The sequence below is a fragment of the Salvelinus namaycush genome, chromosome 13, assembly GCF_016432855.1.
Source record: "Salvelinus namaycush isolate Seneca chromosome 13, SaNama_1.0, whole genome shotgun sequence".
NCBI lineage: Eukaryota > Metazoa > Chordata > Actinopteri > Salmoniformes > Salmonidae > Salvelinus > Salvelinus namaycush.
The window spans coordinates 31,240,825-31,267,573 of NC_052319.1; the positions used below are offsets into that span (position 1 = coordinate 31,240,825).

At 41.8% G+C, this 26,749-nt stretch overlaps 1 protein-coding gene across 2 annotated transcripts in view; it reads right to left on the minus strand.

Moving 5' to 3' along the window:
* LOC120058435 (spore wall protein 2-like) overlaps nt 1–25,939 on the minus strand; it is a 48,460-nt gene extending 22,521 nt beyond the window's left edge. The window contains exons 1-7 of one of the 2 annotated variants that reach the window (XM_039007088.1): nt 25,606–25,939; nt 21,074–21,367; nt 20,403–20,672; nt 19,952–20,059; nt 19,484–19,546; nt 19,274–19,336; nt 18,304–19,170 (exon numbers count right to left, since the gene is read on the minus strand). In XM_039007088.1, the coding sequence (XP_038863016.1) occupies nt 18,304–19,170; nt 19,274–19,336; nt 19,484–19,546; nt 19,952–20,059; nt 20,403–20,672; nt 21,074–21,367; nt 25,606–25,660 (1,720 nt within the window). In that variant the 5' untranslated portion in view covers nt 25,661–25,939. The remainder of the gene's footprint in view (nt 1–18,303; nt 19,171–19,273; nt 19,337–19,483; nt 19,547–19,951; nt 20,060–20,402; nt 20,673–21,073; nt 21,368–25,605) is intronic. The other variant, XM_039007089.1, reaches the window with a different exon arrangement.
* Nucleotides 25,940–26,749: the final 810 nt, after the last annotated feature.

Below are 26,749 nucleotides of genomic sequence, written 5' to 3' on the forward strand. Positions count from 1 at the left end.
ACTTTCTCATCATTAGCCTAAAAACGCATATCAAGGGAAAGTGTGCTGTTTGGTTCACAAGCTCACATCTGAAGGCTGGGGAGCATTTAGGACGTCTTCTACTGAGGATGATTATGATCACACTTCCTCAATTAAAATATTATTGCGACACTTTACCAAATATGGTTTGGTATGGTTTATAAACTTGGGTTATCAGTGTAGCCTGTTATCGCCTGAATTTGTTGAAATAACTTCACGCCTAGAAAACAAAACTCCAGGTTTCCGTCATAAATCACGTCCAAATCATCCTCTGGAATAAAGGACATTCTGGTAATACTAGGCCCATGCGAATACAGTTTAAAAATGAGTAAAATTCAGTTTTCCATCAAAATAATAATTCTTGCAAATTTAAGAATATGAGAAAATAATATAATTTGCCCTTATTACACTCGCCAGATCATTTTCCATCAATGGATGTCAATTTAACTTTTGACTGCTACGATTAAGAAATAAGGCCCAATGAGGTGTGGCCCTGAGCTGTGGTATAGGCTATATACCACAAACACCTGAGGTGCCTTATTGCTATTATAAACTGGTTACCAACGTAATTAAAACAGTAAAAATAAATGTTTTGTCCTACCCCTGGTCCACGGACTGATATACACTATTTATACAAAAGTATGTGGACACCCCTTCAAATTAGTGTATTCGCCTATTTCAGCCACACCCGTTGCTGACAGGTGTATAAAATCAAGCACACAGCCATGCTATCTCCATAGACAAACATTGGCAGTAGAATGGCCTTACTGAAGAGTTCAGTGACTTTCAACGTGGAACCATCATAGATGCCACCTTTCCAACAAGTCAGTTCATCGAATTTCTGCCCTGCTAGATCTTCCCCGGACAACTGTAAGTGCTGTTATTGTGAAGTGGAAACATCTAGGAGCAACAAAGGCTCAGTTAGAAGTGGTAGGCCACACAAGCTCACAAAACAGGACAATCCAGTGCTGAAGAGCGTAATGCATAAAAATCGTCTGTCCTCGGTTGCAACGCTTACTACCGAATTCCAAGCTGCATCTGGAAGCAACTTCAGCACAATAACTGTTTGTCGGGAGCTTCATGAAATGGGTTTCCATGGCCGAGCAGCCGCACACAAGCGTAAGATCACCATGCGCAATGCCAAGTCTCATCTGGAGTGGTGTAAAGCTCGCCACCATTGGACTCTGGAGCAGTGGAAACACGTTGTCTTGAGTGATGAATCGCGCTTCACCGTCTGGCAGTCTGACGGACGAATCTGGGTTTGGCGCTAATCTGTGTGATATTAGGTGGCTTCTTGTGTAGATATTTTCCGTCTGGATTTTAATGATTTGTATGGAGAACGCTACCTGCCGCAATGCATAGTGCCAACTGTGAAGTTTGGTGGAGGAGAAATAATGGTCTGGGGCTGTTTTTCATTGTTCGGGATACTCCCCTTAATTCCAGTGAAGGGATACGTTAATGCTACAGCATACAATTACATTCTAGACAGTTCTGTGCTTCCAACTTTGTGGCAACAGTTTGGGGAAGGCCCTTTCCTGTTTCAGCATGATAATGCCCCCGTGCCCAAAGCGAGGCCCATACAGAAAGGGTTTGTCGAGATCGTTGTGGAAGAACTTGACTGGCCTGCACATAGCCCTGACCTCAACCCCATTGAAAACCTTTGGGATGAATTGGAACACAGACTGCGAGCCTGGCCTAATCGCCCAACATCAGTGCCCGACCTCACTAATGCTCTTGTGGCTGATTGGAAGCAAGTCCCCGCAGCACTGTTCCAACATGTAATGGAAAGCCTTCCCAGAAGTGTGGAAAGCTGTTATAGCAGCAAAGTAGGGACCAACTCCATATTAATACCCATGATTTTGGAATGAGATGTTCCACGAGCAGGTGTCCACATACTTTTGGTCATGTAGTGTACCATGGTATTCAGCCAATCAGCATTCAGGGCTCGAACCATCTGGTTTATACAGTGCATTCGGAAAATGTTCAGACCCCTTGACTTTTCCCACATTTTGTTATGTTACAGCCTTATTCTGAAATTTATTAAATTGGTTTTTTTCCCCCTCATCAAATGGGCAATAATGACAAAGCAAACACAGATTTTTAGAATTTTTTGTAATTTATTTGGAGAACCCCCCGGAAATATCACATTTACAGAAATATTCAGAACCATTACTAAGTACTTTACTGAAGCACCTTTGTCAGCAATTACAGCCTTGAGTCTTCTTGGGTATAACGCTACAAGCTTGGCACACCTGTATTTGGGGAGTTTCTTGGCTGTGTGCTTTGGGTCGTTGTCCTGTTGGAAGGTGAACCTTCGCCCCAGTCTGAGATCCTGAGTGCTCTAGAGCAGGTTTTCATCATAGATCTCTCTGTACTTTGCTCTGTTCATCTTTCTCTCGATCCTGACTAGTCTCCCAGTCCCTGCCGCTGAAAAACATCCCCACAACATCATGCTGCCACCACCATGCTTCACTGTAGGGATGGTGCCAGGTTTCTTCCAGACGTGACGCTTTGCGTTCAGGCCAAAGAGTTCAATTTGGTTTCATCAGACCAGAGAATCTTGTTTCTCCTGGTCTGAGAGTTCTTTAGGTGTCTTTTGGCAAACTCCAAGCGAGCTGTAATATGCCTTTTACTGAGGAGTGGCTTTCGTCTGGCCACTCTAACATGAAGGCATGATCGGTGGAGTGCTGCGGAGATGGTTCTCCTTATGGAAGGTTCTCCCATCTCCACAGAGGAACTCTGGAGCTTTGTCAGAGTTACCATTGGGTTCTTGGTCACCTCCCTGACCAAGGCCCTTCTCCCCCGATTGCTCAGTTTGGCTGGGTGGCCAGCTCTAGGAAGAGTCTTGGTGGTTCCACATTTCTTCCATTTAAGAATGATGGACCCCACTGAGTTCTTTGGGACCTTCAATGCTGCAGAAATGTTTTTGTTCCCTTCCCCAGATCTGTGCCTCGACACAATCCTATCTCGGAGCTCCACGGACAATTCCTTCGAACTCATGACTTGGTTTTTGCTCTGACAAACACTGTCAACTGTGGGACCTTATATAGACAGATGTGTGCCTTTCCAGATCATGTCCAAACAATTACATTTACCACAGGTGGACTCCAACCAAGTTGTAGAAACATCAAGGATGATCAATGGAAACAGGATGCACCTAAGCTCAATTTTGAGTCTCATAGCAAAGGGTCTGAATACTTATGTAAATAAGGTATTCCTGTTTTTTATTTTCAATAAATTTGCTAAAATGTCTAAAAACCTGTGTTCCCTTTTTATGGGGTATTGTGTGTAGATTTATAAAAATAAAAATATATATTTAATCTATTTTAGAATAAGCCTGTAATGTAACAAAATGTGAAAAGAGTCAAGGGGTCTGAATACCTTCCGAATACACTGTATGTGATGCAGCTCACTTGCCAGCCATGGTCCCAGCAATTTTGCACCCTATAGGCTATATCAAATGTGGTAAAATAACTTAAGATATAGGTTAAATTACCTGAGGTTCTCACATGGCCCTTACATTGTATTACTGGGCTATATCAGCCAATATGCTAGGTGTAGTTGGAGAGAGCAGAGTGGTCAATATTTAGGCCTATTTCTAGACAATGTAGTAAACTATAGCCTAATCATAGGCCTATTTAGAAAGTGCATTTTCTTGGAACGATAACTGCAAGTGCTTCTGCGCTCATGTATAGGCTATGGCCTATTCTCTATTTAATTGAGACCACACGCACACCTGATCTCGCAGGTAGGGCTACTGAATGCAAGCAGGAAGAATGATGACAGTGACACTTGCTATGTTTTGCATAGGTCTATTGGATATTGCCTACCTTTTAGGAGGACGATTTGCAGATAGAGACAAATAAATGGGATGAGTAATCAAATCTTATTGAAAATGAAAAGGCACAACGCTCGCTCACCATCGTAGCCTAATCTATGTACTACGTACTTGAACTCTCACGTCCATCTAGGAGAGGTAGGATACTGAAGTTGAAGCAGCGAATTCTGAGTGTGTGAATAATGAAATAAATATGGGTTTCTATGTCGCGGCACATACCTCCCCTCTAACACCAACCCCTGGGGTAGACCTCCAGGGATACCACAGTAGGCTAACGCATACAAAGGAGAAAGAGGACTGTTTCCAAATAATCTGTGGGACAACAAAAATATTTTCATCCCAAAGTCGTCTGTCTGACCACCCGTCACGGTACGCAGCATGAACTCCCGCAGGCATCCCGTGGGAATGCAGCCCTCTAGTGCAGTCAGTACACAACACTATGCTCATCATGTCTTAGCAGGATCAGATGGTGACAGAGGACCCAGCAGGATCAGACAGCCAGGGAAGACCAGTCTATGGAGCTCAGGGGAATTTTGCAGTATATTATCAATATTAGTGAATGATACAAAGTTACATCTTGAATTGATGGGTAGACCTACAGTAGCTACAGGACAGCAGATTAAGCTTTAAGCTTCAGTCTGGGTTCTGGGAATAATGGTCAGTTCAATTATTGAACCATTGATTCTATTGTTGGATAATATAATGTATAAATGTACACCAAGATCATTCTTAGTCATGTTTCATTTTAGGAGGATCAGATCCTGACAGGGGTCTCAGCAGGGTCAGGCAGCCAGGACAGAACAGTCTGTGATGGAGGTGAGGTGAATTTGTGCAGATACAACACTTTATGCTCTCTGTGCAGCAAGCACTGGTCAAGCCAGATGCTATGTTAACCTTTACTTAACACCCATCCCGGATCCGGGAGCATCCTCATCAGTAAAAGCTGACTAGCATAGCCTAGCATAGCGCCACAAGTAAATAATAGCATATAAATATCATGAAATCACAAGTCCAATACAGCAAATGAAAGATAAACATCTTGTGAATCCAGCCATCATTTCCGATTTTTTAAATGTTTTACAGCGAAAACACAATATGTATTTCTATTAGCTAACCACAATAGCCAAAGACTCAACCACATATTTTCACCATGTTTCTACCGCATAGGTAGCTATCACAAAACCGACCAAATAGAGATATAATTAGTCACTAACCAAGAAACAACTTCATCAGATGACAGTCTTATAACATGTTATACAATAAATTTATGTTTTGTTCGAAAATGTGCATATTTGAGGTATAAATCATAGTTTTACATTGCAGCTACCATCAAAAATATCACCAAAGCAGCCAGAATAATTACAGAGAGCAACATGAAATACCTAAATACTCATCATAAAACATTTATGAAAAATACATGGTGTACAGCAAATGAAAGATAAACATTTTGTGAATCCAGCCAATATTTCCGATTTTTTAAAAATCAGCAAAAACACAATATAGCATTATATTAGCTTACCACAATAGCCAAACACACAACTGAATTTATTCACCGCATAGATAGCATTCGCAAAAACCAGCAAAAGATATAAAATGAATCACTAACCTTGACCAACTTCATCAGATGACAGTCTTATAACATCAGGTTATACAATACACTTATGTTTTGTTCGAAAATGTGCATATTTAGAGCTGCAAACCGTGGTTATACATTGTGAATATGTAGCACCGATTCACCAGAATGTCCGGAGCTATTTTGGACACTCACCTAATCTGACCAAAGAACTCATCATAAACTTGACATAAAAATACTTGTTGTATGGCAAATGAAAGATACACTGGTTCTTAATGCAACCGCCGTGTTAGATTTTTTAAAAATAACTTTACCATAACAAACAGCTTGCGTTATTGCGAGACAGCGCCCGCCAAAACGGCAGAGAATAGGAATCAACATTTTCCACAGAAATACGAAATAACATCATAAATTGTTCTTACTTTTGCTGAGCTTCCATCAGAATCTTGTACAAGGAGTCCTAGGTCCAGAATAAATCATTGTTTGGTTTTAGAATGTCCTTTTCTCCTGTCGAATTAGCAACCTTAGCTAGCCATGTGGTGCGAACATGCCCATCTTCTCTTGACGCAAAGAACGGAAAATTCCAAAAGTCCCAATAAACGTTGAATAAACTGATACAACTCTGTTGAAAAAACTACTTTAGGATGTTATTATCACATGTATCAAATAAAATCAGAGCCGGAGATATCCGCCGTGTATACCGAACGCTTTTCAGAAGCCAATGTCGACGTACTTCGCGCGCCAGAGAAGACAAAGAATTTCCAGACCTGTCACTCCAAAAGCTCTTGTTCGGCCTCAGATCAAGCTAGACACCCCATTCCACCTTCCACTGCCTGTTGACATCTAGTGGAAGGCGTATGAAGTGCATGCATATCGATAAATATAAGGCAATTGAATAGGCAGGCCCTGGAACAGAGCATCGTTTTCAGATTTTTCACTTCCTATATGGAAGTTTGCTGCAAAATGAGTTCTGTTTTACTCACAGATACAATTCAAACAGTTTTAGAAACTTGAGAGTGTTTTCTATCCAATAGTAATAATAATATGCATATTGTACGATCTAGAATAGAGTACGAGGCAGTTTAATTTGGGCACGATTTTTTCCAAAGTGAAAACAGCGCCCCCCTATTGACAAGAAGTTTTAAGGCAGTCTGACAAACCTCCAAAGTTGATTTCCAAACTGTATCAAGGGTTGATAGAGGCTTTTCCTGATGACACAAAACATGTCAAACAAAAATGTGAGGAAGACCTGGTAGAAGCTATTGATGATGAAGAATGGATACAGATATGTTTGAATGCCCAGTGATGTTCATATAATCTCAGACTTAAATTACTGCAGTTTAAGACCATCCATAGAACGTACTATATGCCAGTGAAACTGAATTACAAGCACTCAGAAATGTCATTCCTCTGTTTGAGGTGTACAACACAAAAGGGGACATATTTGCATATGTTATGGTCTTGTGAAGGCTGGCTGAAGAGCATTTTCTTTTATCTCAGCATGTCAACACATTCTCCCTTCTCCCTGTTTTTGTTGGCTTGGAAATGTTGATACTACAAACTTTTATCTGAAGAAACTGTGTAACCAAGCATTTATAGTGGCTAAGAAATGCATTGCCATTAATTGGTAGGTTGGTTATACTCCCACAATGTCAAGTTATGTATCACTAGATTTGATTTATTACAAGATTAAGGGTATACTGGGCAACTTTCATAAGGTCTAGAGGCCTCATATGGAATATAGTATGACTAAAGGAGTCTGTATTGAAAACATGCCCACGTCAGGGGAGATGCCTATTTAGGCAATCCGTAGCTGCTGGGCTGCTCAGTCCTGGCTCTGGGGGTTTACCGTCCTGTGGGTTGTCACTCTGGCCTTGGCCTAACACACCTGAAACCAGTAATGAATGTTTCACTAAGATCCTAAAGATGAGTGAGTGTAATGTGTTGGGTTGGGGCAATGCAGGGTGGTGGACCCCTAGGGACAGGACGGGGCGACCCAGCTATATTGTGTGCAAGTAAATAGAGCTCTACAGTACTATTAGTCCTATGAGATTAATTATATGGAGGATTTGCTGTTTCTATGTGTTAATGTACATTTGAGGTGTATATGTTTTTTTGTTTTTGTTTTTTCTTTCCAAAACATTAAAGGTGTGAACTGGGAGATATTTGAGTTATTGACTAGACTGGTGGGGGCCGAGCAGGCAGCTTGATATAGAGGATGCTTTATAAAGACAATCAAAAGTCTTTGTATTTTTCAAGAGTTGTTAATTTGTTAGGTTAAAGGTGCAACACAATATTTATTATTGAATTACATTTGATCTAGTTCAGTCTTATTAATCACTTACATTTATTTTTTATTTATCCTTTATTTAACTAGGCAAGTCAGTTAAGAACAAATTCTTATTTACATTGACGGCCTACCAAAAGGCAAAAGGCCGCCTGCGGGGACGGGGGGCTGGGATTAAAAATATAAGACAAAAAATACATCACGATGAGACAAGACTACTGTACATAAAGAGAGACCGAAGACAACAACATAGCATAGCAGCAACACGTGACAACACAGCATGGTAGCAACACAACATAACAACAACATGGTATCAACACAACATGGCAGCAGCACAACATGGCAGCAGCACAAAACATGTTACAAACATCATTATGCACAGACAACAGCACAAAGGGCAAGAAGGTAGAGACAACAATACATCACGCGAAGCAGCCACAACTAAGAGTGTCCATGATTGAGTCTTTGAATGAAGAGATTGAGATAAAACTGTCCAGTTTGAGTGTTTGTTGCAGCTCTTTCCTGTCACTAGCTGCAGCGAACTGAAAAGACGAGCGACCCAGGGATGTGTGTGCTTTGGGGACCTTTAACAGAATGTGACTGGCAGAACGGGTGTTGTATGTGGAGGATGAGGGCTGCAGTAGATATCTCAGATAGGGGGGAGTGAGGCCTAAGAGGGTTTTATAAATAAGCATCAACCAGTGGCTCTTGCAACGGGTATACAGAGATGACCAGTTTACAGAGGAATATAGAGTGCAGTGATGTGTCCTATAAGGAGCATTGGTGGCAAATCTGATGGCCGAATGGTAAAGAACATCTAGCCGCTCGAGAGCACCCTTACCTGCCGATCTATAAATTACATCTTCGTAATCTAGCATGGGTAGGATGGTCATCTGAATCAGGGTTAGTTTGGCAGCTTGGGTGAAAGAGGAGTGATTACGACAGAGGAAACCAAGTCTAGATTTAACTTTAGTCTGCAGCTTTGATATGTGCTGAGAGAAGGACAGTGTACCGTCTAGCCATACTCCCAAGTACTTGTATGAGGTGACTACCTCAAGCTCTAAACCGCCAGAGGTAGTAATCACACCTGTGGGGAGAGGGGCATTCTCCTTACCAAACCACATGACTTTTGTTTTGGAGGTGTTCAGAACAAGATTAAGGGCAGCAAATTTAATAATGATCTCTTACCAAGCTTGATGACTGTTGGCATTTTTGTTACTTTTTGTTCTAAATAGAGACAGCATGTTGTATTGTGTAAAAATACAGGAAATTAGCTGTAGATGGCCAAAACAATTATGGGGGAGGACCCCCAGACCAGGTTATGTCCCCCCCACTTCTAAAACCAAAGTGGTGCCCCTGCCAAAACATGATGACATTCTATTTAGCTGATATGGGAATAAATGCACAAGCAGCATATCAAACTGGGATAATGTTTTAGGTTACACCGGCAAGTATAAGAATATTTTCCAGGGCATCTTTTTTAAATTATGAATCTGATTATTTCACATGGAGATGTGGGAAGCTAAAAAGGCTAACTTGCTATGTTTTTAGTCAGACTAAAGACAGCTAGCCAGGCTGCCAGCTAGCTACTACTAGCAAGGGAAGGTGACTCTTCCTTGCTTCGCAAAATGAAAAGGCAAAAATATTAAACGAGAGATGTTATATAAGAAACGAGTATTTCTTCATGTCTATCTAACGCATTGTAGACAAGGACATCACATGCCCTGTGTGCGTGGCCAAAAACTGGCAATCTGCCTGACCTGTCACTCCAAAGGCTCTCATCCGGTCCCACATGAAGCTATATGCTTCATTCCACGTTCTACTGCCTGTTGACATCTAGTGGAAGGCGTATGAAGTGCATACAGATCCATAAATATAAGGCAATTGAATAGGCGATGCCTTTCACAGCGACCCATTTCAGAATTTTCACTTCCTGTTTGGAAGTTTGCCTGCAATATGAGTTCTGTTTTACTCACAGATATAATTCAAACCGTTTTAGAAACTTCAGAGTGTTTTCTATCCAATAGTAATAATAATATGCATATCATATGATCTAGGACAGAGTACAAGGCCGTTTAATTTGGGCATCAATTCATCCAAAAGTGAAAATGTCACCCCCTATCCCTAAGAAGTTTTAAGAACAAATTCTTATTTTCAATGACAGGCTAGGAACAGTGAGTTATCTACCTTGTTCAGGGGCAGAACGACAGATTTTTACCTTGTCTGCTCAGGGAGTCAATCTTGCAACCTTCAGGTTACTAGTCCAATGCTCTAACCCCAAGGCTACCTGCTACTCCAAAATTCCCACTCCACCCACATGCACGCACGCACGCACGTAGATCAATGGCATGAAGCTTGTAGGAATAGCTAACATGCTAGCTGAGTAGTTAAAAAGTAGTTGTAAACTTGCTACAGTTGTCCATCATGTGATTTGAACACACAACGTTTGGTTTGCTAGACCTTCGCGTTTCTGTCTTAAGTAACCGACTGCCTGCATCTGTGATTGGAATGACTGTATACAAAATTGTGTGGTGGAATCAAAAATGTTTCCTTTCTTGTGTGCCTGTCACGAATTTCACATAAGTCATTTGTTTCTATTTCAGGATAATTTGTGATAGTGGGTTGATCCTACAGGAACACGCCACATGCAACCACCAAAGCGTTGCCTGCTTTTGCTACTCATGAAGAGGGAGCTACGCACATACATCGACCTACTCAAACCTCTGGATGCAAACGTTGTGAATTGAGAGCAAAGGACAGAATTTTCAAACCTGGAGAAACGGTCTTAGCTAGGAACTACCTCAAAGGACCAAAGTGGGTTTCTGCTACATTCATTGCTGACTGGTCCTGTGTCCTACACGGTCCAGGACTGCAGAGGATGTAATCTGGAAAAGGCAGACAGATCAGTTACTGTTGAGTAAAGCAACACTGACAGAGCCACCAGTCGTGGGTTGTCCAGAACTGTTACTACCTGCCCGGGTAGTCGTTACCTAGGGGCTCACAGTCACGTTCTCAGGACACTGACTCAACCGCAATCACATAAGTGGATTTCATATATGTGTTACTGAAAGTGAACAAGCTGTGAAAAATATGTAACTTCTACATAATGGGACGATTCAAATACGAGGAGGGGAGATGTTATATATTGAGGTTGTAACTTTTGTACCTCCTACTTGCACAGAGCATCATGGGTAATGTGATGTTTAGATGTGCACGTTTTAGATACATGATTGAACTGATTCCCGGCTGTCGTCTAATCATTATTGAATTGTTATAAATATGTGGTTATGAAACGCACAAGACATAACAATGAGAGAGGAAGAATGTCCTGTGTGGCTCACTTGGTAGAGCATGGCACTTTCAACGCCAGGGTTGTGTGTTCAATTCCCAAGGGGGACCAGTATGAAAATGTATACTCTCACTACTGTAAGTTGCCCTGGATAAGAGTGTCTGCTAAAATGTGAAGTCAGATATTATTTTGTACAGTGGTGTAAAAATACTTTAAAGTAATACTTATTTTGTGGGGGTATATATACTTTACTATTTATATTTTTGACAACTTTAACTTCTACATTCCTCAAGACAATTGCTTAATAGTATAAGGAATTTTTTATTATTCAAACTTTTACTTTTGATACTTAGGTATTCTTTAGCAATTACATTTACATTTGATACTTAAGTATATTTAAAACCAAAAACTACTGTTACTCGAGTAGTATTTTACTGGGTGACTTTCAATTTTACTTGAGTCATTTTCTATTAAGGTATGTTTACCACCACTGGTATTGTAACTGTACTGTATAGTGGTGCTGTCTTAACTGCATCAGTGTAGCAGTCCTTCAGGGTGAACTCTGCAGTTTTCACCACACATGTGTAGACAGACTCCTGGTTCTCAGAATCCTGGTTCTCCCCCCCAGGTATGAACAGTTCAGGTCCTGGACTCTCTGACTCTCCAGGACTCCTCCAGATGAACTGGGTCAGAGGATGGAGGTCAGCTGAGCACAGCAGGGTTCTGTTCATGTTCTCTGGGGTTGTGTTGTCGACCACACAGGCTATGTTGGGCTGTTCCACGGCATATTAACTGTTTCAGTCTTTAAACAATAGACTGTGCTATATCACACCTGCACAAGTAAACATTAACTATGATTGTTATTTGACAAGACTAGAATAAGTGTGACAGCAATGTTAGTGTAGGGGGTTGAGAGTCTTTAAAAAGACTGAGTGTGGGGGATAGGTTTGTCAGGTATTCCTTTTTCTTTCTCTCTCCAGGTAGACTTTAGAAAAGTGAGAAGTAGTTTTCATCTCTGCTAATCTGATTGGTTAATACAACTAGGGCTTGGCCTAATGACAAATGCACACTTATTCATACACTGTACGTACTATTGACTTGTAGACCTATACAAACACTTACCTATTATCTTCACGTCAATGAGTGAGTACTGTGGCTTGCCGTTGATGACTGCCTCTAACAAATAGGATCCACTGTCTGCATCTGTGAGACCACTGATAGTTAGCTCTCAAGTGTGCCAGTCCAGGATGATTCTGTGTTCATAGATGGCAGCGTACACATTGTTGGATTACTTCATGAAGCAAAAAAAAGTATTTATTTTAATAACGGAGCATTTTCTAAATTCAAACAGACCCCCTGAAACTGGACATGGACATTTTGGCTCCTGGTTCCACAAATCGAGGACAAAGACGGTATCGCCAAGCTAATTTGTAGCTCATGTGATAGCTTAGTCTAGCAGATAAGTGTTGAGCAAGTAAACTAAAAGTTGCTGGTTTGAATCCCTGAGCTGACTAGGTGAAACATCTGTAGCTATGCACTTGAACAAAGCACTTAACCCTAAGGTGTTCTGGATAAGAGTGTCTGCCTAATGGTCTAAATGTAGCTAGCAAAAGATCTTATCTTATTGGTCAAAATACCAATAATCAGTGGTGTGTATTCATGGATGCCAAGGAAAGCCAGGCTTCCCCAAGAAAAATACATATAAAATCATTTGTCTCTCTGTGTTTCTTCATTTTCATTAAATTTGCAAGAGGCTGAATGTATCTCACCAGAGAAAGCATCTGAGCGACTGAAAGACCGTCCCTCTGTCTCTGTATGTGTAGGTCATCTATCTGATGCTGTCTGGTCCAAAGAGTATGACATTGTTGCCGCGCGTAGCATTGAATGCAAGGGAAGCCAGCGACCATTTGTCCTCCATTTATATATTTTTTAATAATAATAGCAAATCAGCATTGAGCTAAATTGAGTTCAACTGTGAATGGTCCTGGCGCAACAAAAAAAGTGTCACTTGAATCCAGTTTAGCTTCTCTCCAATCAAATCGCATCGAGAGCATACATCATTGACAGAAACTATTTGAATTGTTGCATCTAGTTGTCTTGTTGTCCTCGGGTGGATAGCTAGCTATCTAAAATTGTACCTTTCCTAAATTAGCCATGGTTGGAGACAACAATTTTGAATTGTGTATTTACTTAACCTCTACGAGATCGGTCTCCCCCCACGGGATGGTTGAGCAAAGTCTAAAACTTTGCACATACACTGCTGCCATCTAGTGGCCACAATCTAACTTGCGCTTGGGCTGGAATAATACATTATGGCCTTTCTCTTGCATTTCAAAGTTGATGGTTAAAAAAAAGCATGTTTTTTTTGCATTATCGTTTACCAGATCTAATGTGTTATATTCTCCTACATTAATTTCACATTTCCACAAACTTCAGTGTTCCCTTTCAAATAGTTTCAAGAAAATGCATATCCTTGTTTCAGGTCCTGAGCTAAAGGCAGTTAGATTTGGGTATGTCATTTTAGGCAAAAAATGGTCCGATCCTTCTCCGTACTGGCCAATGATTATAACGGTGATTTTGATCCAACCATTATATTCATACATTGTGCTCCTGGCCTGAGAGAATGGAAGTTCAATATGTAGCTAGATGTAGAAGGCTAATGTTAACTAGCTAATGTTGCCCATGAAATGAAGTTAGGCTAGCATTTTAGCCAGGTAGCCTAGGACAACAAAAAATAAAAGTGTGTACTATATGACAGAGTGATAGACCAATTTGTCTACATGAAAGAGAGGGCGATGGCATTGGCGTTTCCCTATGAGTAGGGTGAGTCAACAGCTCCTGTAATTCTCTGTGGTTTTTAGTGGCACGAAAATGTCGGAAACATTAACTTACTTGACCCTGCTGTAGTTCATGTAACAGTTTGTTACATACAATATGCTTTGTGGACTTCACCAGATAGAAGTTGCACTCCGGTTTTGTGATGAAACAACGGAGTAGTTGAATTTATTCTGCCACTCTGTCTTATTGTCTCGGCCTTAGGCCTATATATAATGGTCACAAGGCACATGAACCTAACAGGTTATACAGCAAACAATGCCATTACCACAACACATAGGTTGTAATATGGCTTTTTTCTGTCTTGGCTTCCCCAGTGATTTTACCCACACACCGCTACTGCCAAATACATGGGCCAAAGATCAGAATTGGGATGCCTGTGTAAATGCAGCCTTTGTAAGATACATGTAACAACTCCTTCCTTCATCAGTAGGAGGCCTAGTAGTGGTATTTCCACCATACAGCAATGGACCTTATCTTGTGATACAGTAAATCATAAACATGGCAGACTAGTCAGTTCCGCTTGTGTACATAACCTAGGCTAGAACAAACGTGAGTTCCCCTATGTCAAACGTTTCCCAGTGAAAGACTAGCCAACACAGTGCTATTACAGTACTATTAGGCCTCTAGGAAAACGATGTGCTTATTCTAGGCCCTACTTTCTTATGTGTCTTTATACCTGTAAAATTGCTGAGTGACCCAATAACCTCCTAAAACCTAGGTAACCAGCCTCTGTGCTGAAAAATACGTGGGGCACCAGCCAGTGTAGAAAATACACTATTTTGTTAAGGGATAAGAAAGACAAAGACTCCCGAACACGATTGTGAAGTAAACGCGAGCTGCCATTGCATTTGAACAGCCTTCTCCACTTGTTGAAAGTGAAAGTTCGCAGTTGTCTGAGTCACTCATTGCTCAGGTTGCATAATGATCAAATGGGCCATACACTTAAAGATGCAATATGCCGAAATCGCTCCGCCATTTTCTGGTTGCTAAAATTCTAATAGTTCGCTTAATTTCCGTTTATGTGACAAAACAAGCAAGTATAGTGTAATCGAAACCGCCACAGAGCTGCCAACGCTCACGTATTGGCAGTTGTTATTTCTCACGCATTGAAAAGTATTGCTTTTATTTTTATAATTAGTCCATTGTATAGTCAGCGTATTTACTTTTCAACAGCGCTCCAAATCAATTTAACATCACGAGCAGAAGCTCTATCATCGTCCTGTCTTGCCACAGCACTGTGACCCGCGGCACATTGAAACATATTGGTCTAGTTATGTAAGGGAGCAAGGAGATTGGATGCATGTTTTAAAAAACACCCTTCAAGATTGAAGTGGAGTTGAATGGAGAGAGGAAGTTCTCCGCTGAGTTTATAAAACTGTAAAAAGCCAGCGCTGTTTTATGTACAATGTTGTCAACAAAATTAGGTTGCTTTGCTGCTGTCCCTATTGCAGAATGCAGCCTTTTGACAGCAAGTACTAAAATCAATTTAATCCGCACTTGCGTTAATCCCCTCGTTTGGTGATTGGCATTAAGTGTCACGTTCCTGAACTTATTTCCTTTGTTTAGTCTTGTTTAGTTGGTCAGGACGTGAGCTGGGTGGGCATTCTATGTTATGTGTTTCTATGTTTGGTTTAGGGTTGTCAACTAGCCTGATATGGTTCTCAATCAGGGTCAGGTGTTTTACGTTTCCTCTGATTGAGAACCATATTAAGGTAGGCTGTTCTCACTGTTTGTTTGTGGGTGATTGTTGCCGTTTCTGTGTTTGTGCGCCACACGGTACTGTTTTCGTTCGTTCACGTCGTTTATTTGTTTTGTATTTTGTCAAGTGTGTTTTTCGTCTTCGTTGCTTTATTAAAAGATATGTATTCAACCCACGCTGCGTTTTGGTCCGATCCATGCTCCTCTTTAGACGAGGAGGAAGACGAGCGGTACATTAAGACTGTGACAATATAAAGGTAGCAGACAGACCTACAGTACGTTTTAGCAGGGAAGTTTGGTAGGGTGACCTGATTTGTAACTATGAAAATCATTTTGTCAAACAGATTATGAAGCAGTAAGCGGCAGTTTGAATCTAGTGGGCACAATAAATACAACAATAATTTGATTAGTGTGTAGGGGCAGATTTATGTAATCTTCTACTCAGGAGATTTTATTATCTATTTACTTAATTTAAACTGATCAGTGGAACAATTCTCATTCTTAACAATGGGCTAAAATATAGGATAATTACTGTGCTTGTTATTCCCCACTTATTTTATTATTCTACTTCCTCCCAGTTTTCCAGTGTAATCACATATTTGAAGTCTCATATGCCGACTTGTGTCTTTGAAAATGAATTATATGAGGCTAAGTATTTTTGCAGACATTCATGGACAGTTTTGAATAAGTCATACAAATAAGCATTGGAATCAAATATAATTGTTGACATTTTAGTATTGTGCACATGCTAGGCAACTCATAAACACATAATATTTTGTCTATGTAGAGATGACGGCAAGGATCTTCAACTAGTAGGCATAAACCACCTGAACATTGATATATATATACATTATTTTGTCTATAATTTTACCCAATTCTTCTCCCCAATTTTGTGATAGCCAATTGTCTCATCTCTGAAACTCCCCAACAGGCCCGGGAGAGCCGAAGGACACGCCCTCTGAAACATGACCCGCCAAGCCACACTGCTTATTAACACCTGCTCGCTTAACCCGGAAGCCAGCTGCACCAATGTGTCGGAGGAAACACTTTTCAACTGACGACGGTCAGATTGCAGGCACCCGGCCCGCAAACAAGGAATCAATAGAGTGCAATGAGCCAAGGAAAGCCCCCTGGACAAACCCGGACGATGCTGGGCCAATTGTGCGCCGCCTTACAGGACCCGTTCACGGCCGGCTGTGACACAGCCTGGGATCAAACCCCAGCCTGTAGTGACACCTCAACACTGCAGTGCCTTAGACCGTCACGCCACTTGGGAGGCCCTGAACATTGATATTTATAAAATGTTCAAACACCCAGCACTTGGGAAACATAGATCAGGGGTGGCCACCCCTCCTGGAGAGGAAGCAGGACATTCTTCCAGCCCTATTTTAAAGAGAGAGTTCACCTAAATTACAAAATATTAAATGTTTGTGTCCTTACCTTGAAAGCAGTCTACGAACAAGCTGCAATCTATGATTTGGTTATCCACTGCCATCAACCATTACTATTTCCTGTGCAGAGCCTTGGTGTACTGGTAACGCTCCCGGCATGTGTTGCATACAACTTTCCACCTGACAACAGGGATCAAACCCTACTTCCAACCTTCCCACTGTTGCTAACATTTGCCTGTCTCCCTATCTCACTTCATTACAGACCTGCCGCTGTGAAATATCTTCTTCATAACCAAAGGTTATCTTCACTGTTATTAGTCATTGAGTTGATTTGGTCATGCGATATTGACCATGGTGAACATGCCCATACCAGTTTTTGTTTTATACAGTATAGAGTATAATCCAATAGGCCTAAATTGTTTAGCTGTGTAGGAATTCCAGTCATATTCAGATTCTTCTTGTGTTTCACATAATATGACTTATAATAACATGATATTATGAAGGAAAGGACATGTGAAGGTTCACTTGATATCAAGTTCCCAGTTCTGCACCATCTTCATTACTCTGAGGGGGCTGTTTCGTACCACATAATGTGGAGACACCCGCTTGTTTTTACAATATAGCCAATTGTGACTGCATCTGGCCCATCTAGTAGAAAGCACTCAGTTCTGCCTCCAGGACAAGACCCATGACAAACATCAACCTGCAGAGTGACACCTACTTGTTCTGGTCTGGTTACAGTCATTTATTCACATCATTCTGTTAACATGTATTTATTTACACTGATCACTGAGGACCTATGACAACCCATCAACCCATGTAGATAAAATAACAAATAGTGTATTAACTTGTAGTATGTTATGTATTATGTTAGCTATCACAGGTACGTAGAACTGAAAAGTAACTTTAGAGGAAAATGCTGTATTCAAATTATGAAACCACAATCAAGAAATTCCAATGCTTCTATTACACTGAGCGCTTCATTCACTTTTCTTTTCACTGTGAAAGTCAATCCATAAATATGTAGCGTCAAGCATTTTCTTCACTACTGTCTTTCTTCTAACAGTATGAGGACAGCACTTCTAACTCCAGTAGAAAATAAGGTAGAGACCTGTTATCCAAACGTTTTTCCATTAGGGATTATTGTGTGTCACTGGACAGCCCCTGTAGTGTAGTCTGGGTAATGTGCTACTCATTGTGGCCTGGGGTGGATGTCTAATGTTCCATCTCTTCTTGGTTCTCTATGGATCCTGTGGAGTCACTGGACAGCCTCTGTAGTGTAGTACGGGTAATGTGCTGCTCATTGGGGCCTGGGGTGGGTGTTCCATCTCTTATTGGTTCTCTATGGATCCTGTGGAGTACTGGACAGCCCCTGTAGTGTAGTCTGGGTAATGTGCTGCTCAATGGGGTCTGGGGTGGATGTCTCATGTTCCATCTCTTCTTGGTTCTCTATGGATCCTGTGGAGTCCCTGGACTGCCCCTGTAGTGTAGTCTGGGTAATGTGCTGCTCAATGGGGTCTGGGGTGGATGTCTCATGTTCCATCTCTTCTTGGTTCTCTATGGATCCTGTGGAGTCCCTGGGCTGCCCCTGTAGTGTAGTCTGGGTAATGTGCTGCTCATTGGGGTCTGTGATGGGTGTCTCATCCATCTCCTCACCGCTCTGGGTGGATGTTTGGTTGGTATCATCTCCTTCTTTCTCTGTGTCTGGTTCCTTCTGTTCTATCCCTTCCTCCTTCATCTCTCCTTCATTTCCCCCCTCATCCTCTGTGTTTGCACCCATACATCTATTGTGGTCCACTTTCTCATCTCTGTTTTCTTTTCTCCTCTTGTCTTTCTCCTCTCTCTGTCTCTTTATTACTTCCTCTTTGCACTTTCCCGTTTTCTTCCACATCCTTTTTTTGTCTTCACTCTCCTGGGTGTGGTCTGGGGTGACTAGGTCTTGTTGGGCCGGGGTGTGGTCTGGGGTGACTAGGTCTTGTTGGGCCGGGGTGTGGTCTGGGGTGACTAGGTCTTGTTGGGCCGGGGTGTGGTCTGGTGTGACTAGGTCTTGTTGGGCCGGGGTGTGGTCTGGGGTGACTGGGTCTTGTTGGGCCGGGGTGTGGTCTGGTGTGACTGGGTCTTGTTGGGCCTGGGTGGGGTCTGGTGTGACTAGGCCTTGTTGGGCCTGGGTGGGGTCTGGTGTGACTAGTTTTGGTTGGGCCGGGTTGGGCTTGTCCTGTACAGGCTCTGTGTCTGTCACTGAAACACAGAATGAGTACACACAAAAACATTCATCCCCATTAATATCATATGTATTCAAAGTTCCTTATGCCCAAGGTAATAAACACTATATAAGGAGAACCTTTTGGTGTAGAAGTTCTATTTCCAGTGTTCTCAGAATGGTCATCCTCAGAATCTTTGTTTCCTATTCAATTAAAACAAACTAAATAGTTGTATTCAGAAACAGTAAAGTGGTAAGGTGTTCGTGTTGTCTTAAAATGTATGTGATGCCTAACTAGGTCTATAGCAATAGAACTCATGTTCAAAATGGCATTTTTACAGCTAAAACAACCTTGTACTGTAACTTCCATCAGTCCCGCCTCCTCTTCAGATGTTCTCAGTGCAGCTTCAGCCGCTGGTCATCCACCACAGAGTGGAAAAGACAAGAGGGATAAAGGACAGAATTAGACATAGGGAAGTGATGTGGGTGAACATCCTGTAACATGTATATGTCTAACCAGAAATACTATGTATGTACTTTGCTTTGTTTGCTGGATGTACTATTTCCTCTCCCCTTTTCAACTCTAATCTCAGATCCAAAGTCAACGACCTTGTAACAAGTCAGCTGGCGTCACTGGGACTGTGATCATCTGAAAGCTCAGCACACGTCAGGATAGTAGGGAGGAAATGGATTGACTCTGGTCTAGCCAGATCATTATAATGAGGGGCTTTTTCTCCCAATAATACTGAACTATGCCCCATATATGTCCTGGAACTAAAGGTTGGCCTTGATTTTTAATAGGACATAGGATGGTCTTACGTTTCTTGCCTTTCTTCCAGTACCACAAGAGAAATGCCAGAACGGCAACTAAGACGAGGAGAAGGAGGATGGACAGGACCACAGCCAGGACACTGGATGAGCCTTCCTCTGCACAGAAACACCATTAAAACTACTTGGATCAGCAGCATTTCCACACTTAATAAGACATGAATTAAGCAGTCATAACACTATGAATTATATAGTAATGTGATTGTAACGTATGAATATCCTGGATCTGCAAAAAAGATGTTTAGCATGCTCAATATAACATTGTATTCACAACAATCTCATTCTGTCTTTCTGAACCATGTTCTCACTATCAATAAATGTACAGAATCTACATGCAAATGTGTTGGCAGCATTAAATAATACATCCAAACTGTGAACATGAGAGAATCAAAGTGAGAGTATGATGTATTACTGTAACTACAGTTTAGAAGTGTTATCTTACCAGTGTAGCAATCCTTCAGGGTGAACTCTGCAGTTCTCTCACTAACAGGGTTTTTCACCACACATGTGTAGACAGACTCCTGGTTCTCAGAATCCTGGTTCTCCCCCCCAGGTATGAACAGTTCAGGTCCAGGACTCTCTGACCCCTCAGGAATCCTCCAGATGAACTGGGTCAGGGGCTGGAGGTCAGCTGAGCACAGCAGGGTTCTGTCCATGTTCTCTGGGGTTGTGTTGTCGACCACACAGGTTACGCTGGGCTGTGCCACATTATCTACACACATGTGCACACACACACACACACACACACAGCAAAGTGAGAAGCCGTTTTCACCTCAACTGATCTGAGGAGAGGTGTGTCTTGGTGTGGGTGAAAACCTGTCCAGCAACTTTGAACATTTGTAATAAAGATGTAATGATGATAAGGGGGAGTTTCAATATCACACTGGAACGAGATTTCAAGAGCTAGGTGAGAATATGTGGGTCCTGACTCATTAGATACAGTAACCAAGGTATACAATTAGTTTATAAAAGCTATACTGGCATCACTTAATCAGACGTTGTTTAGGCTTAATGATAATTTTTTTAAACGCCCTTACTGATACTGTAAATAAACACACTGTATACACACAAACCTGACATGCAGGCCTTTAGACAGCAACATTACACACTTACCAATAACGTCCACCTCATGTTGAGAGTACTGCAGCTTGCCCTTGACGACAGCCTCTAACTCATAGGGCCCACTGTCTGCATCAGTGAGACCTTTGACAGTTAGCGCTCCAGAGCCCCAGTCCAGGATGGTCCTGCCTTTATACCTGCCATACTCCACATTCTGACTCCCATCAAACTCCACCACCTTGTTCCCATTGTGTTTCCACAAGATGTCCTGAGGCTGTCCTGAGACCTTGGGGGTCAGGGTGATCTCTCCTCCCAGGCCACCATACTGCTGTTCACCTGTCACCTCCACTGAGCACAGAAACAGGAGGATCAGGTGAAAACACATTGAAAACACCCTAACTTCTGTGGCTGTAATGTAATGTAGGCTAATGGTCTTCTTTGAGACCACTAAGGACAGTTCAGGTATCAGCAGTGTTTGAGTTTGAGTTTATTTTTACAGGGACAGTGCACATGAATCAACGTTTCAGTAAAAGTGCCGGTTTTAGCCAGCCAGCTAATTTTCAACCGCAGTCCCTGGGCAGGTTATTAAAAACAATTACAATATAGACAATCATTGAGCAGTGAGCACACACAGAGCAACATATGACAAGCAAGACGTAGCATACAGACAGAGCAACATAGGACAAGCAAGACATAGCATACAGACATAGCAACATAGAACAAAAAGCAGCAAGACAAAATTCATAAAAGCAACAAAGTGTTTCCACACCTCACAAGCTACAGACAACAGACAACATGGAAAGCGGCAATACGCAGCTAGGGATTATGTTCACAAATCTGATTGACCTTTAGCCATGTCTTCATGCATTTTGTGAAAGTATGATATGTGGTGCAGTTATGTGTGTCTGATGGCAGTGTATTCCAGACATGGGAAGCTCTCACAGAGAAAGCGGATTTACTAAAGGTGCTTTTCCTTAAGGGAACTATACAGTCACCTCTCATGGCAGACCTTGTGGATCTGCTGCCATATGTTTGGGTTTTCTGTTTAACAAAAATACTGAGTGGAGGGGGAGCCAGGCCATTTAGGATCTTGAATACAAGAAGGTGTACTGCACAAGATTTTCCCAACTCAGGAGCTCATCCTTTCTGAGGATGTAACAGTGATGATGGCTATTGGGCTTCCTATCAAGCACTTTGAGAGCCTGTTTGTAGACAGACTGAATAGGTTTTAATGTTGTACAGCAGCTTGGGCCCAACTAGTCAAGCAGTATGTTAAGTGGGGAAGTATCATAGATTTGAAGGACAGTTTTGCTACCTCTGTAGTCAAACAATTTCGTATAAATCGGAAATTAGCTAGGTTGAATTTGGTTATCTGAATTACCTTTTTCCACCTACTTTTTAAAAGAGAAGTTGGAATCAAGTATGATGCCAAGGTACTTAAAATCAGATACTACCTGGAGCTTCTCCCCTGACACATAGACATCTGGCTCAGTAGCATCTGTTGACCTCTTTGTGAAGAACATGCAAACAGTTTTTTTCACATTGAGATGCAAACACGAGTCACTGAGCCACTTTGTAACCTGGACCATTACAGTAGTGAGTTCTTGTGTAGCTTGTTGTTTGCTCTTTGCATGCACATATATCACTGTAACATCTGCATACATTTGAACTTCAGACCCAGTACAGAAAGAAGGCAGATCATTAATGTACAGGCTGAACAGGAGGGGCCCCAGTATTGACCCTTGGGGCATGCCCACATCATAGCTAAGAGTGGGCGACAGCTCATTGCTCACTCTGACACACTGAGTTCTGCCTTCAAGGTACGATTTCATCCATCTCAAGGCATCGGGGGAAAAGTTGAACTTGGACAATTTTGTGATGAGAATCTCACAGTATCAGTCAGACATCCCACCTATTCAACCTTGTTGGTAATCTCCCACTATACTTCTCTCCTCTGCAATGATTGGCCAGGGAGGGATTGTAGACCTTGTATCTTGATATATCATTAACTTAGCCATGCATGGAGAGACATATCGTCAACTCTATCGAAACTCTAGTCAGGTACTTCAACTCCATGATAATTTTATCCACGGAGTTGCGAGCAAAGTAGAGTTTTTGAAATGAACCTCTGACTCCTTTAAGTCACTATGCAATCGATACTTAAAAAATGGAACTTACTGTGTACCTATGTTTGTCCTCTGTTGTTGCATGCCTTTCTTTGTTTGCTGAAATCCATACTTTAAAAAAAACGTTCATCAAATACAACTTTTTCCTTGTTGAGATTCAATTGGCACATGCACATTCGAGCTGAGTTGCCATCTTAGAGCAACAGCAACGAGGAAACAGTCCGTGGTTGTATTTGATTAACGTTTTATTAAAAAGTACAGATTTCGCTAGCTGTGCCACCAGAGACTCTGGGTTCACACCCAGGCTCTGTCGCAGCCGGCCGCGAGGTCCGTGGGGCGACGCACAATTGGCCTAGCGCCGTCCGGGTTAGGGAGGGTTTGGCCGGTAGGGATATCCTTGTCTCATCGCGCACCAGCGACCCCTGTGGCGGGCCGGGCGCAGTGCGCGCTAACCAAGGTCGCCAGGTGCAAGGTGGCTTCCGGGTTGGATGCGCGCTGTGTTAAGAAGCAGTGCGGCTTGGTTGGGTTGTGTTTCGGAGGACGCATGGCTTTCGACCTTCGTCTCTCCCGAGCCCGTACGGGAGTTGTAGCGATGAGACAAGATAGTAACTACTAACAATTGGATACCACAAAATTGGGGAGAAATAGGGGGGTTAAATAAAAAAAGTACAGATTTCAGCACAAAAAGAAAGGCATGCAAATACAGAGGACAAACATATGTAAACGGTAAGGGTTTAATAATGTACTTTTGTAAAGTACTGACTGCATAGCGACTTGAAGGAGTCTGAGGTTCATTTAAAAAAACAAAAGTCTGCGCTCAACTCGGTGGTTGAAATCTCCATGGAGTTGAGGTACTTGGCAATCGAAACCAAAGATGTATATAAGCCCTGGATTGCTGATGCTATGTATTGGCCATTGAGAGGCCATTGTAGTTGGGATAGTAATATTAGTACTCTCTAAAGTAAAATACTATATTTCTCTCTCAGGCTGATACAGAGAGACTCATCCATACTTTACTACAAGCAGGCTTGACTACTGTAATGCTCTCCTGTCTGGTCTACCCAAGAAAGCCATTGGTCAACTCCAAAGCATACAGAACGCTGCAGCATAGATACTGACCAAGACCAGACGTAGAGTGCACATTACACCTGTTTTAAGGTCTCTGCACTGGCTGCCTGTGAGTTTTAGAATACATTTTAAGATTCTGCTATTGGTTTTTAAATTAATCCACAATTGTGCATCACAATACATGCCAGACATGCTTTTAAGTAATTTACCCAGTAGGTCCCTTTTAACTATCCCAAAGCCTTGGACCAAGAGGCATGAAGAGGCAACCTTTAGTTATTATGCCCCCACACTCTGGAAGAGCCTGCTAGAGAACCTGAGGGGTGCCGAAACTGTGGACATAAATGCATGTTTGTTGTTGTTGAAGAGTGCCAAGTTGACTGCGCATTTATACACACCATTGATCAAAACTAATCGTCAAACTCAACTCTGGACCTCAAAGCCAGTTCCAGTGCTTGTTTTCATTGTTCCCCTCTAATCAGGGAGTAATTTAGACCTGGCACACCAGGTGGGTGCAATTAATTATCAGGTAGAAGAGAAAACCAGCAGGCTCTGGACCTCGTAGGGTAAGAGTTGAGCACCCCTGCCTAGTAAAATAAATGATAAACTATTTCGTAGTAAACAGAGGCCTATGTCTATACTTGGGCTCCCAAATGGAGCAGATGTCTAAGGCACTGCATCTCAGTGCAAGAGGTGTCACTACAGTCCCTGGTTTGAATCCAGGCTGTATCACATCTGGCTGTGATTGGGAGTCCCAATCATTGTAAATAAGAATTTGTTCTTAACTGACTTGCCTAGTTAAATAAAGGTTAAATAAAAAAAGTATTAGAAATGACGTTCACTCCCTAAGAGTGTACAGTATACAGTATTAATAAACCTGTAGCTTTGACGGAAGTGTTCATTTGTTACCATGCATGTGATGTCAACATATTTGTAACCTAGGTTTTATGTTATTTATTTTATGATGCATCATCATCATGATCATCAATCATCATGTTGTTGTATTTCCTGTTTAACCAACACAATAGGGTCGTCACTAGCTAGCCACAAAGTCATTAACCCTGCCTATTTCTTTGGCCCAGCGTCGCCCGGGTTTGGCCGGGGTAGGCCGTCATTGTAAATAATAATTTGTTCTTAACTGACTTGCCTAGTTAAATAAATCTCAAATAAAAATATAAAAAATAAAGACTATTTTCTGTACACTCAAAGCAGTGTGATTAGAGTTACACTATAACATGTTAAGTTACTACTGAATGACTAATTATCGACTGGACCAGACTGAGCGGCTGAACAGACCTAGGGCTAATAAGGCTCCCTGCTCGGGATACAGTGCACAAGGACAAATTACTTTGCTACAAATCAATAACCGGGAAAAACTTAGTATAGGCTACTCACCGAGAAAATAAGCCAAAAACGGTATGATAACTTTCCCAAAAAAGCTGACTGCCATTTCCTTCGGTCCGAGTTTTACACTTCTGTATGCTAGTAAGTAAAAGTGAAAGTACACGTTCCAGTTATCATTCCATCTGGAACTCCCCGGGAATGTTTCAACGGATAAACAAAATTATGGACGACAACCTTACATATAGTCTAAATCCGAACACATAGATTTATCCTAACTACGCAAGCAAACAAGGAGTCGAGAGCTCTTATTCCGATGCGACGTTGGCTACCTGCACACAGGTAAAGTAACCTACTACGCAGGGTTGCCAGGGTCAAAATCAAATGTCTACTAAACACGATGTCTCAAAACCCGCCCAAAAGGCCTGAAAGCGAGCCATTTCTTTTTTTTTTTGCAGCAAAATAGGAGTTTCTACATTTAGCCAATAAAACCGGTTTCCATAACGCCATCGAGCGAATTAAGAAGGACTATCGACTTTATTTGTAAAGATGTAGGAGCCCTATTCGGACGGGATTAGTTTTACTGGGGGAGGTCGGGTAATGTAATTTTGTCCACTAGCATAAACATCACATCTGTCATTTTAGTCCCATCCGAATCTGCCATATATATCAGTGACATGGCAGGAGAGTAACAATTCCAGCCAGAATAACCTACAGTTTTTTGGCAAACTACTAAATCCTCTGATAATACTAGTCCCGTGCGAATTGACATCCCTGTGTCATGAGTTTTACAGGTGTTGCTCTCGGTTTGCGCTACAAAACAATAACTGATTCAATAAATTGGACCAAGTGCTGCGCATAGCATATATATGACGGGCCTCTATCAGTTTTCACAGTGAATTCATTTGTTTATACGTTTTGTGCGAATGAATTGAACATCGGTGAATGCATCTTAAACAAATATTGCCCCTATTTATTGCAACCCCTGGTGTTAATAGATTTGAAAGCAGCATACAACTGAGGAAATGACAAGTTCACTTTCTCATCCATAGCCTAAAAACGCATATCAAGTGCAAGTGCCCTGTTTGGCTCACATCTGAAGTATTCAATATAAAACGCAACATAGTACCACCACCTTTGAAGGTTTTCATTAACCTCTGCTCAGACTTAAATAGCAATGTTCCAAGAACCTCCACTA